General features: G+C 42.5%; 1 protein-coding gene across 1 annotated transcript in view; it reads left to right on the forward strand.

The window, feature by feature from the left end:
* The window catches only part of LOC103918454 (rap guanine nucleotide exchange factor 5-like), a 50,810-nt gene extending 40,266 nt beyond the window's left edge, over positions 1-10,544 (forward strand). The window contains exons 15-16 of the mRNA XM_009325766.1: positions 3,361-3,415; positions 6,796-10,544. Of these exons, the coding sequence (XP_009324041.1) occupies positions 3,361-3,415; positions 6,796-6,914 (174 nt within the window). The 3' untranslated portion in view covers positions 6,915-10,544. The remainder of the gene's footprint in view (positions 1-3,360; positions 3,416-6,795) is intronic.
* The last annotated feature ends 2,805 nt before the right edge of the window (positions 10,545-13,349 follow it).

A 13,349-nucleotide genomic window follows, 5' to 3' on the forward strand; every position in this document is an offset into this window, starting at 1 on the left:
TGTTTCTCCTCATTTAAGTTCTCCTGCTTCAGCTTTCTCTGAATTATGTTTCCTTTTTTTCTCAAGGCGCTAAAGAAAAAGTTTCTCTAGTTTATCACTTGTCACTGGTATGCCAATTCCAGGGATCTTAAATGAAAGTAAAAGTTTTGGTCTAGGTTAGATGATAAAGAAAATAATGCCTGAAATATGAATTAAACTGACTGCAAATACCACTATACTAACTTCCATATCATATGACATCTACTCTGGCATGATATTGCTGATAGAGGTTTGATTTGTCTAATGTGCATTACTTAATTTTTTTTTTTTAATAACATCTTTGTAGCACTGAAAGCCACAGTTTATATATCTGAACAATGGTGGAGTGGAGAAACTTTGATTTTTATTTATTTTTTTTAATTTATTTTAATGTTTTTTTATTTTGTTGGCCTGGAGTATTTGGTCAAGAAACCAAAATGTTCTCCTGTATGCTCCAGAGGTGCCATGGGGCTGTTAGTCCAGATGGCTGTGCCTGGTGAATTGTTCTTAACTATTTTCTCGGTGTGTTTACCCTTGTTTGAGAATGAACGTGCAAACATGGAGTTATTCATGAACCAGATGTTGAACTTATTTTCACATCCTATCATAATGTACGTTGTCTTTCAACTTGCAAGCAGATGTAGACTTTGACTTTTGAACCTGAGGTCCTCTTTTTGTGTTTTCTATTTGATTTCTGTACCTTTTCTTGTTGCAGAGTTTACAAGAACACTGATTTGCATTTAATGAAAGGTTTTCTTGTCCCAAGTCCATTAACTGTTTGACCTTTAGGTGTTTGCATAAAACTCATTAGCATGTTCTTCTTCATTGCCTCTTGGAAGTACATCCAATTAACATGTAAATTAAACTAGCCCTTGATGCACAATAATTGTTACTAAAATCCCTCCACTGGCCCATATATTTATTTAGTGAATATGTAGGATCTGATTCACGCTCCGGTTTTAGCCAGACCTTGTTAGTTTGCTTGTTTGGTTGTTGTTTAATCATGTATATGTTTAATGTATGCTGGACTTGCTTGGTAAGATTTCCTATCCTTGCTGTCACCATTGTGTCTCCAGAGGCAGTGGGAGCTTTGCTAATTGACTTCAGTGAGCCAGGATTTCACCTTTTCCATGCAAATCGATAATGGGCATTTTAAAGGGGAGGGGAGAGTCTGAGGTGGTGGTGGTGGGGTGAGGGTTGTTCAAACTGACACTTCCTCCAAATTATTAGTCAGATCACGCCCTCAGGAACATGCTGTCTCCCGGAGCCCTGTGTACATATGAATGCAGGCAATAGTGCAAGCTGAGGAAATGGGGCTTAGGAGAGATTTAAACAGGAGTGTAGTGGAAACTCGGGCAGTACATGTATTACGTAGCTTCAGTTGGATGCTAAGGTATTTAGTCTATGGGCATGAACTTGCTAACAAGATGCATCACACACCATCACATATATCAGTTCATGTTTCTTTTCTAATTACAAGGGCTTTATCCCAAGGAAGAATGTCTTCCTTGGTGTTTTGTACTGTGCTGAGCGCTTTCTGGCCTCTGCTGAGAAAAATTAGGATTGACATTGACTCCTGCTTGGTTTGGATCAAGCTACTGAACCTCACCTGCAAATTTGCTGTTGCAGAAAAAGAAAAATATTATTCTACCATAGGAGATTACTGCTATGGGGAAGGAACTTACTCACTGTCATAAATGCATAGAATTTCTACTTACGAATTTCACAGCAAAGACGGCTTCTAGTATTTGGATCAGTATTTTAAAATATTTCATTTCTGCATTAAACACCTGACCTGAAGGAGGACTCGTCAGTCTGAACCATTGTTTTTTCCAACTATATCAGTTGGTTTAATAAAAGATATTATCTCTTCCTACAGTCCCCGCTTCTTTTATATCCTTAGACCATCATGGCCACAACAATCCTACCGTGACTGAACTTGATTTGACATGATGCAATTGCAGTGAAGGCAAAGTTAATTCAAAATATAAAGAAGACAATCTGCAAATAGAAGAAAATGAAATGATCTTTTTGTCTCAGGAACATTGCCCAGTTTTAGCAAAAGTTCAAGGGATTGCAGTGGTTTATTTAACTCCATGTTTGGTAAACTCTGGTCTAGAATAGTGTTTGATCAATATTTAGTCCCGTACTCACTTCCTCAACTAAATCTGAAGGAATAAATGAAAATATGGTCTTATACTGTTGCATCTCAAGGTATTTCCGTGGTATTTACTGAGCTGCTTCACTGAAATGTGGCTGCTTCAGTTTTTTTCTCCCGTCAGCCATCACCCCTATCTTCCCAATGACATGTCTTAGCCACACTCCAGCAAACTCTGATGCAGGTCAATGGCTATTACTGTTTTAGATAACACCTTCTTACCTCGTGCTTTCAGCTGCAAGGACTGTGTGCATGCAGCTGAAGGTTCTCAACCCCCACCCCCAAATATCTGTGCAAGTCCCAAGCCTGAGTTTTTGCTGTCCTCAGTTAAAGAAGTGCTAATGATCCTAGGTAGCCCGTAGGCTGAAAGGCCGCGAGAAATGTGTGTTACTCATCACACTAACTTATGCAAGCACCTGTTTAAACAGTCAGGAAATAACATTGGCTTTGCAGATGAATTGGCTGGTTTTCTGTATTACAGTTGAATGCCAGAGAACTGCAAATGGGCTGAGAGAAATGCCTAATTAGGCTACTAAAGAAGGGAGATTTGGGATTCTGCTTTAAGAGGGTGTTACACAAAGAGGTTCTTCCGTCACCAGGGCATCACCTTCAGGAGCCAGTCTTGGGATGGTTATCATACTGCGGAAAACTGCCTAGCTGATACTGGTGCCTGATTTGTGCTAGGCGTCATACAAGTATACGTTAAGGTGTAGTCTGTGCCACAAAGGGACTTAAGGTCTAATTAGACAACACGTGGAGACAGAAGGAGAGGTTGCAGACTACCGAATGCCCTGGATAATGCGCTAAAGCCAGGGGTTGGACCCAGAAGCACCCACCCAGTCCACAAGACTTCACTGCTGTGGGCTTTCAGATTAATGAAAGTCACAGGAACAAAAACAAGCAATTGTTTGGCTATTTTTCATTACCACTTTCCATGGGCTCTTACGGAGTTGTTCTCATTTAATCTGTGTGATATCAATAAGGACCTTCTAGATTAACCCTGTTTCATCATATATTATCACTAAAACAAAGAGCAAAGTCTTCCTCCTGCTGTCTTCACTTTCTACCTTACTACAGTTGCTTTTTTCTGTACGGTGTAGGGCAAGGGGATTTTTTTCAGGCTTTTCTAATGACAGAATCCATCTCAGATTTTTGCACTGATGTTTTATATCTTGTCTTTGCAGCACATGATTGCAGATACTGTTCGGTCATTGAGACATTGCAGAAATAACCAGCTTGGTGAGTAGCCAAAATTTGCTACTTATTTTGCCTTTGTACAGCCTTGAGGGTTTGGGTTTTTTTTGTTTTCTTTCCACTTGCTCAGGTTCACTACAGCAGCAAAACACGGTTGCCAATTATTTAACCAATTGGCAAGAGGGGGTGTCATTGTTGGAAGGTCAACATAGCAGTAACCACAGCTGGATGAAGTTTTACTTTACAAAATATTTGCAGAAACAGCTTCAATTTTTTTTACAAATTATTTTGCTGTAAAGATCACCACCTCTTCAAAATGCTGTGTAAGGTCTGTGCCAGCTGCACTTAATGATGGAGGCCTCTGGTGTACGCTGCTGTTCCTAACTTTCCCGCTATAACCAAGCTACCTCAGTCTCCTGCTAGTCTATGTGTTCTGGTAATGGATTCACAGCTGTCTTGGCTTCCAGTAGCTAAAAGATGGTATTAATCATTGTGGCTTTTCACTTGGCTTTTCACCAAGAGCAATTGTTTGCTTAGTTCGGGTTCTTAAGGACATTTCACAAAAAGTCTTGAAGATACTAAGATCATGTGGGTTTCATGAAAGTAGTTGACTAGGTAGAAAAGAGGGGGTTGTGTTAGTCCCCCTGCTAGGGAAAGCCTGCAAACAGAGCTCTGCCTGGTTTAGACACTGGAGGATCTACGCTGATGGGAATGGTCACGAGTGCCTCAGCTGCACAAAAGACTTTTTTTTTTTTTGTCTTTCCACCTTATTAGCCACCAGAGAATCCAACCCTACAGGGCCATGCCAGAAGACCCCAGTTCGCTTTGTTCTGCTGCTCACAGAGGAGAAACCTTGTTTTTCTCCTTCTCAGCATTTCTCTTTCTCTGCAGAGAGGTTAAACACAGGAAGGGGACAAACACAACACTACTTTAGGAAGTGGTTAGAGTTTTTAAGCCAAACACACTAAACATGTCATTTATTGAGGTCACTAAAACCTCTTTTCCAAAGAGAAGTTCGGAACTGTGCTGCAGCCTTGGGAAAAAAGAGTTTGAATCGTTTCTTTTTGCCAGCTGAATTTTCAGCAGCTGTCAGCATGGACTCCGACAAAAACAATAAAAATAATTTTGTGTCTAAATACATGTACCTTGTAGAATGGTAGGTACTGTTAAGAACTTCGCTGAACATTTGTTCTATAGAATTACCTTGTGTATGTACAGTCTTTTTTTTAAACAAAGGCTGCTCAGCATTACGGTTCTTCTGTTATTCTGATATATATAGAGAGAGAGAAGAGGGGGAGAAGGACGTGCCATTTGTTTTTACTCTGTTAAACCAGATACTGAAGGAAATGCTGATTAATCCAAACCATGTCTCTGTAGGTTAGAATGTTTCATATTTGGCATTATAAAATGGTAGCATTGGTTCCTTTGAATGATGTGAGTTCTTTTTGCAGCTTCTTTGCAAGTCTTTCATCTTGTTTTTGCTTTTTTTTTTTTCCCTCCAAGTGGTTTTGTAAGTGTTGTAACATAAATCCAAGGGTAATACCTGAGATTTATCATATAATCTGCTAGTTTGAAGTACGTGATTGTTATTTTATTTTACCACAGACTTGATTTATTGTGAAGCTGGCATTTAAAAAGCAGCTTATACAGACATCCCTGTAGGCACTTTTTTTTTTCCCTTACATTTGTTTAGGCATGAAATAAGTTCACTGAATATTTATTGATACTTTATGGACAGTTTCCTTTTCTAGTGGGCTTATTTTGCTCTCAGGAATGTGAATCTTTCTACTGCATCAACTCTCAGATTGGCCTAAGAGCAGCAGGCGTCCTACTGTAGGAAAGAGTTCAAGCAAAACTAAGCAAGGATTATTATTATTGTTTATGAACTGTATCATGTGTATTAAGCTTGCAGGCCAAAATCTTTCTGGGTTAGAAACTGGTTAGGTTCCAAGCAAGACTGAAATGCCTTTTTAATGGAGATAATACTTTTATATCCTAAATCCTGAAAACAAATAATAGTGTTTCCAAAACCGGGCAAAGCAGCCTGAACAAATAACGTAATTCAAGCTTTTGTCATTTCAGGTGTTAATGAGAAATACAAGTGTTTTTCAGTATGTTCAGCACAGCTGCTGGGATCCTATTCCCTCAGAACAGAAAGGTCATCTCTGTATCCCGACACAAATTTATCACATTGTCCTGTTCTCTCACACATTTCTCAAGTCAGATAGCTGCTCAGAAATAGCTCCTAAAAATAGCTACCTGGGAGCCCCGTTAGCAGCCGCATGCGGAACTGGCTGCATTGACATCCCACGTTACCTACACAGCATCATACAGTGCTCTTCAGAAACAAGTGGGATGGTCAGTTCCTGGAAAGCTTCTCATGTAGCTGGAGAGCGTGGAGAAAAGGATGATAATGAAACAAAGGAGAGAGAGGGAGTGTGCAAGTTAAGCTGATTGGGTCAGGGAATTTTGAGCTTTTTCTCTTTTAATTTATGGTAATGTTATTAAAAATTCCGTGAGGACATGGACTAGAACCAAGCTCTCCAACCTTTGCTCGTTTGTCAGCAGTCAGCAATGTGTGGGAAATGTATCTGGTTGCTTTCTCTGCCTGTCTTGATGGGTCTCGGTGGCCATGGTAGCTTTTCCTTTTCCACTTCTGCTGGCCACCAGCAATGCGGGTTTTGCCAGCAAAAAGGGTTTCACAGGCGGCAAGTTCCCACAAGCCAATGTCAGGCGTAAAGCTTGTAATGGAAAACATCTGCTATTCAAGCCACCCTTCAATTTGTCTGTTACACAGCTAATTCCTCTTGCCGTGTAAACTCCCGTGAAATACCAGCATGACTCTCGTCTCTGTTACTAGATCAGAAATCAAAAGCATAACAGATCAAAACGCGGGGGCCTGTCAGAGCAGCTTTGAAGAGCTTTCGTACCTGTCTGCTGCACTGTCACCTTTCACCTGCTCCAAAGGAAATGACTGGGGGGGGGCTGCTGTCTTGTCTATTTGTGTTAAGGGTGTTTAAAAGTTACAGGCTGGGTCGCCCACCCCTGTTCAAGGTCCCATTGTGATGCCAGAGCAGCACAAAGGAAACCTTGAACCACCCTTACGGGGGACGGACTGTCTGTACTGCCAGCAGGAGTAAATCTTCCACTTGGGAAGAGTCAGCTTCTTGCCATCCACTTGTCCCTCCTTCGTGCACACGGGCTGTCCAGCATTGCCTGCTTCTTTCTTTCTTCTCCCCTTTTCTGTATCTAGCTGTAACCTCATGCATTACACTTAAACAGCAAGTCCTTTGGATCACTGGCCTTCTTTTTTGTGACTGCCTAGCACCTAACAGGTTGGCACACCAGGGACGTTGTAAACGCACAGGACAGAGAAGCAGGCAAGGCATGGCTTTCTGATTCATCCCCTTTCTCCTGTCTTGCAGGCAATGAAGTTCCTTCAAAAGAGCATCATGAGCTGAAGCCATACGTCCATCACCTGCACGTCATCGACAACCAGCAAGCTCTGTTTGAGCTTTCTCATAGGATAGAGCCGCGAGTGTGAGCATACACAGCTTCATATAACCTTGTAACTGCAGCACTTTGAATTAAGTGAATGTTTATGCCAAGCATGTTGCTTCCCTATGTAAGAACAGTTTACTGAGTTTTATCAGTAGCTCACACAACATGCACAGGAAAATCAGGCAAGAGCCAGTAAAGGAGCTGCTCACAGAGTTGCAGGGCAAGCTTGGTGCCATCCCCACTGGTCACCGGGACGGGAGGGAGCAGAGCAGCGTCCTTTGAGCTCAGGTGCTTGGTTTCTGTGAAAATATTGTTTGGTCCAGCGTAGCTTTCAATGCAGATTCTGCCAGTATTAGAATGAAAGGAAACGTCGTGTCACGGCAGCAAAACATTTCAGCAAGCAACATGCCACAAGGGGATTGATTCTCGGTTCACCACAGCATGTACCTCACTAATTCAAGGCTGCCAAAGTATTGTTGCCAAAAATACTGTGCAATCCGTGCAGCTCCCCTGAGTCTACTGGAGCATCTTATTTGAGTTAAGTGCGGACAACCAGGAATGGGAATATAAGAAGAGAGTGCACGAGATGAAACTCAGGAGCGCGTTGTGATGTGGAGGTCAGCAGTAAACAGTTCATGCTGTTATGGCCCCTTAAGAATCTGCTTTATAAAACACACTGTAAAAGCCAATCCACTTTTGTTACAATATATATGGACGCAATTGTTTGTACACTGAAAACATGTTATTTTCTTCCTTTTCAGTTATGTCAGATTTAGAACCAGCTCCTGCAGTTAACGTGTTATAAATTATTACAGCAGGAGCTTTGTTTTCTGCTTGGATTACAGCCTCCTTGGTGTCTATTCAGAGGCAATGCCTAGATCCACCTACATTCCTAACTCACCTCCTGGAAATACTGTTTCAGCAGGTAAAACTTCACCTAACTTGCACACACTTCTAGTTTTTAAAGAACAAAAGGGTACCCCTTAGAGGGTACCGGTGTAATTACCTGCATACACACCGGCTTCTCAGTATCAGGGTCCCATTACTGCTTCTGTCCCTCTCACACCCCTCCCCTAGCCAATTCCCCTGTAGCTAAAAGTACTACTTCTGGGCATGTACTGAGGCAGCATTTCTAAAGTCTTGTCTACAGTTGACCTACATCTAAGCACCACCGTCACAGTAGCTCTGGTTTTCATCGCTAAGAAGTTGCCCTGAAATAATCTAGTGAATGCCACAGGCAATGTGCAGTGTGCTACGCAGTCTGGCACGAGTTTGTACACTGACTCACGGTAACGGTCCAGTTGGCAGAGCAGGGAGGACATTGCATTGCTTTCCCATCTCTATTTTATGTTTTCCACGCGAGGAAGACTTCCAAGAAAATGCTCCTTAACGGAAATGTGGGAATACTGAAGTAGCATGCTCTTCATCATTGTATTATCTCTGGTTTAAAGGGATTAAAAAAAAGCAGCTTTAACAAGTAGTCTGTGGGGGAATCTGTAGAATGCATTCGGTTTTCCCATCTGTGAAATATTGTATAGATCTATTGTAAAGGAAGCAGATGTTTCAGAAATGTATTTGCTTGTACTTTGTTATTATCAAATACTATATGGTTTTTGTTTGGGTTTTTTTTTTTAGAAAAAAAATGTCTTTTTACCCAGTAAAAAGAAAAAAAAATAAACTCTTGCTGGCCATGGAGTAAAAATTTCCTATGTTCTTCTGTAGATGTGACTGCACATATTGTAAATAGCTCTTTTGTGCAAACAGACCAAAACTGTTCAGATGAGGATACTAGCTGCGGTGGGCTCCTTTTTGCAGTGTAAGAACACAAACCAGATACAATTTGCTGCTTGTGTTACTGCAGTTCTTCCTCTGGCTGCAGCGCTCGCCGAATCCCCACCCTAGATGCATTACCGGGGTGGTTTGCTGGTTTTTGAGCTCCCCCTTGTGAAATCTTTTTACTGTGTCATTATTTTTAGGAGCCTGTATGTAGACCAGCCTGCATGCTTTAGCTCATATAGTGTAACACTCAAGTCCACAAGTTGTTCTCTCGAAATCTGTGGGAGAGGGAGCACGAGAAGGTGTTCAGGGTGAGAAAGTGGGCCTGTTTCTCAGTCCACTGCATTCGGCCGTTTTGGTAGTTACTGCTGATGAAGCAGCAACGGTGCCAGAGAGGAGTAAAAGACAAGGAAATGAAAGAAGGGGGAAAAAAAGAAAGAAAACAGAAGTAGAAAGATGACTCTATGCTCAGGCTTTGATTTGAAAGCATGCTAGAGCCACCTTGAAGGCTCCTCCCTCTGCCAATTCAAACTGGTTGAAAGTAGATGGATGGGTTAACTTGTACCATTAGGCTTCAAGCCAGCTAAGGTATTGGCTATCTGCACCGCTGTAACTTCATACTAAATCAAGTATTGTCTACCCCTTGCAGCTGGCATAAACTCATTATGCCAGCATTAACCTCATTATCTGTGTAGTGGCTAATTAGACTACTGTTTAAAACTTTACAAACTAGTTTTCATAGTGGCCTGTGTAATTTGGATATAACTTTCTGGTCTGAGGGCCCAACTTGGATGCACTAATTTCACATTGAAAATACGGATATTATAGCTGTTACCATAAAGGAAAGGCATAGTCCAAGTCTGTAGCTAATATAGCTAATAAAAAAAGGCCCATCAGAGTCTTCATTCAACAGGTGAAGCATTGCAGAGCTGGGCTGCAGACTGGCAAGCAGCTTGAAGGTGTGGTGGTTGGGAGGAGAACTAGAAATAAACCCTGCGAAAGAGAGGCGGACACTACACAGCCTCTGCCAGGGTCCAGCACTGGTGATATTGTGTGATTTTTAAATCCTTCAATAGCGCAACTGTGTTACATAGGATAAAATCCATGTATCTTTTAAGTTCAGTTTATCACAATCACACCTGGGGTTAAATACTCTGCATATTTTCCTTAGTAGCTAGGAGGAGTAATTAGACAGAACGGAAGAAAAAGCTGGGTCGCTTTATACCTCTTTCATGTGGGATTTTGTTGCGTCAATTTTAGATGCTTCTATGACACTTCTTTTTCATTCCAGCCCCGTCTCGGATAGAAATAAATTGCATTTGCATGACAGTGGCAAAAAGAAAAAGATGTTATCAGAAATAATAAGATGTGCTGCTGTAAAATTACAAAGAAAGGTGTAAATACTAAACATTTTAGCAGAGTAATATTTATTTGCGTAGCCTATTTATTGTCATCTTATTACACTATTAAGAAATACTGGGATGAAGTCAATGAGCTGAGGTAAGAACACCTGCCTGTTCCATTCTCTCTGAGTACTATAATGCTGTCAGCCTGCATTAAAAGTAATAAAATAGAAAACCCCAAATCAAGGTATTTACCTAACTTCTCAGGGACTACAGCTAGTAGTTATCCACCATTATGAGACCTGGTATGTATGAAATAATCTGATTTACCAGAATCAATGTTGCCAATGTTTTCCTTTTCATATTTCATGCTTGTGTGCCTCTGTACATATTATTGTGTTGTGTATTTATGAGAGCTAGTAAGCAATAATTTATATGTCAAAATGGCCAAGCAATACAAGGTTACAACTTGTAGAAGCAACTGTTACATTTATCTTGCATTTTCCAGTGTTTTTTAATATTGCTTTTCAAAATATAAAAACTACCTTAATGAAGTCTGGGCTCTGTGCCTTCATGCCTATCACACGTACTTGTTGTTCCTAACTGGAATGTTTTACGCTCATACGTCCAGCCATTCAGTTCCGCAAACACTCGCTGCGTTTGCAAGGTGGATGCAGACCAGCGCGCGCCTGGTTAGAGGCTCAGGAGCCTGACCCCGTTCAGAGCTGCTCGTTCATCTCTGGTTGGTGGGATTTGCTGGTACCGACGTATTCCAGGCAGTTTCAGAAGCAGAGATTGTTAATGGGGTCTCAGCTGTGCCTTATCATCATGGCACAGTCTAAGAGGGGCCTGGAGCCACCATGAGAAGTCCCTGTGGGAGAGGGGAGGAGTAAATCTATCTTCATATCCTCTGGAGTCTGCTTATCGGCACTTGATCCTCTTACTGTGGACAGCCAATGCTTTCCCCTTTCATCAGGCATCCCTGCCGGTGCGGTTTCCTCTCCCTCCTCTCGGCTGGTCTGCAGCAGGGAAGGCAGAGCCCGTGGTGGGCTGCGAGTGCGCTGTAATGCAGCTGAGGCTTGTCCTGTCCTTCCACCCTTTCCCCATGCAAACCCTGGGAACCACTAAGCCAAACATGGCTATTTCACACGCAAATAACACTTGGTACTTACACCATGATGTCTGTTCAAAGTGCTTTACAAATAGGCAGTACTTAATCCTCTAAGTGCCTGTACCTTAAATAGTCTTAGGCCTGACTTACAAAATGTTTGTGCCAGTGTTAGTATACAGGTAGGGTGAATTTTAACTGTAATAATTAAAACAATACAGGCCTGAATTGTTGACACAGCTCTATAATGATGTTTGAAGATACTTTACAGCCAGACATCCTTTTCCAGATCCAGCTGTGCAAGCTGAAGAATTTATGGTCTCAGCTGTTCACCACTGTCCTTTCATTGGAGATCATTGCTCCCCACAGTGTAGCCCAGAAGGAGACCTGGGGAGCATGTCCTAACCTGTTGCACTTAGTCAGCTGGATTACTTCAAGCCACATGTGGCTGCATGCAAGCAGCTAACTTTGCACCAAAGGGCTCTCCTTCCATCCATCAGCCTTGCTGGAAGGTTGTCACAAGAAGCTAGAGTGATGATACCTTTAAGATGATTTGCAAATGGGAAGGTGTAGAGCAGAGGATAGCTACCTTACAGCTCCAGCTGTGCTAGAAGAGCCACAGGAAGAGGCTGCTGCACTGCAGATGTTGTCCCTTCAGATCATCTTGCTGAGCTATTCAGACAAGGGCTCCTCTATTCCTGTCAACCAGAAAGAGCTTTATTGGCAAAGACCTGCAATTTAAGCTGCTCAATGGACTCCGTAAATTTTAACTGAAGTGATTAGAGAGGCCTGTGACGAGCTGTTCTTGCAGGAGCTGTGTGAAGGTGAGAGGCAGCAGGTGGGGGCAGTTTGCTCTGGGGCCAGCACAGCCCTCTGTGCAGAACGGGACTGACCTGCATGGGGACAACTGCTCTACCCTATAGAGGTAGAGGTGATACCATCTTCTCGGTGGAAAAAAACCTACTCAGCCTGAAAAACAAACTTCCTGAATATTTGCTGTGTTTCACATCCCAGCGGGCTTTCATGTAACACAGAGCATCTGCCCTGGAGTCCTGCTCTCTTCTGCCATGGGGGTGGCAGCCAAAACCCAAAGAAGGTAAGTCTTCTTCTGGCTCTAAGTGCTGTCTACCTCTACACCTACAATGACCACCATTTCACACTGGAGAGTTGTGTGACGGCACCCTGCATGCGCGGCTACAATAGTACCATGAAATACCTGTAGTTTTATCGGAGTTAATAGAATAGTGCAGTTAATAAAATATGGAGAACTGAGGAGGCCTTCAAAGGTGGGCCAAATGGACAATTTTTGAAGCAAGGAGAGGAGTGTTCTCTTCTGCATTCCCTCTTGTCTGGAAGAAGGACAGTGGATTTCGTAAATCCCTTGTAATGGTCCAGAAAGCCTAGCAAAAGTGAGCTTGAGCAGCAGCCCAGCTTCAGAGCTTTTAAGAGGTCAAAGAATGGCAATGATACAGTCTGCTCAATTTTAATTTTCAGTGCCCATTGCAGTGGTAAGCAGTTGCAGCTGGTTGTCTCCCCAGGAGGCCCGTACTGCCACTTACTTGCAGAGGCCCCTTATTTGCAAGATCTTTGCAAATCCATGCATTTTGGAAACTGGCTGGGCTTCAGCATGTTTTTTTCCATCTCTTTCCTATCCCAGGCAGACTATTGGAGGAGGGAAAGGGGCATCATCTTGAAAGCCTTAGAAAGCTTCCTTTGCTCTGAAGGGTGCTGCTGACCCTTTCCAGGTCCCACTTCCCCAGGGGGAATCCTCAGGGTAGAGGCAATCCTTGTCTTGGAGGTTTTTCCTCCCCATTAGGAAAAACACAACAATCCTAGAGAAACCAGGCAGTTAAAACCCAGGAAAAACCCCATTTTGGGGTCAGGAAAGAGAAGAGCCATTCAGGAGGTCACATAAACCCAGCAGGTGAGAGGGAAGCTCTTCCTTTGTGTTCTCTGCCTGGGTCTGATTGATTGCACCTAGATATTTGGCTGTTTAAGTTGTCACTTTGCAGGGAGAGGTGGATAGTGCTGGGTTTGTGTGTAAGTAGTACTGCTTCCTAACAAGAGGTCTTTGTGGGCTGGCTTTAGTGCTCTTTACAGTTCTGGGGCCATTAGTTACTCCCCATAAGGTTTCAGCTCTCATCTCTGCAGTGAGGAGTCAGAGCAGTCCTGAGGGTGCTAAGAAATAGTGAATCAGCATAGTTTAGAATAAAATTTGAGTGGAAAACCAAACTTACCTTACCCTTTTTAG

Source organism: Pygoscelis adeliae, unplaced genomic scaffold (assembly GCF_000699105.1).
Source record: "Pygoscelis adeliae isolate BGI_AS28 unplaced genomic scaffold, ASM69910v1 Scaffold226, whole genome shotgun sequence".
NCBI lineage: Eukaryota > Metazoa > Chordata > Aves > Sphenisciformes > Spheniscidae > Pygoscelis > Pygoscelis adeliae.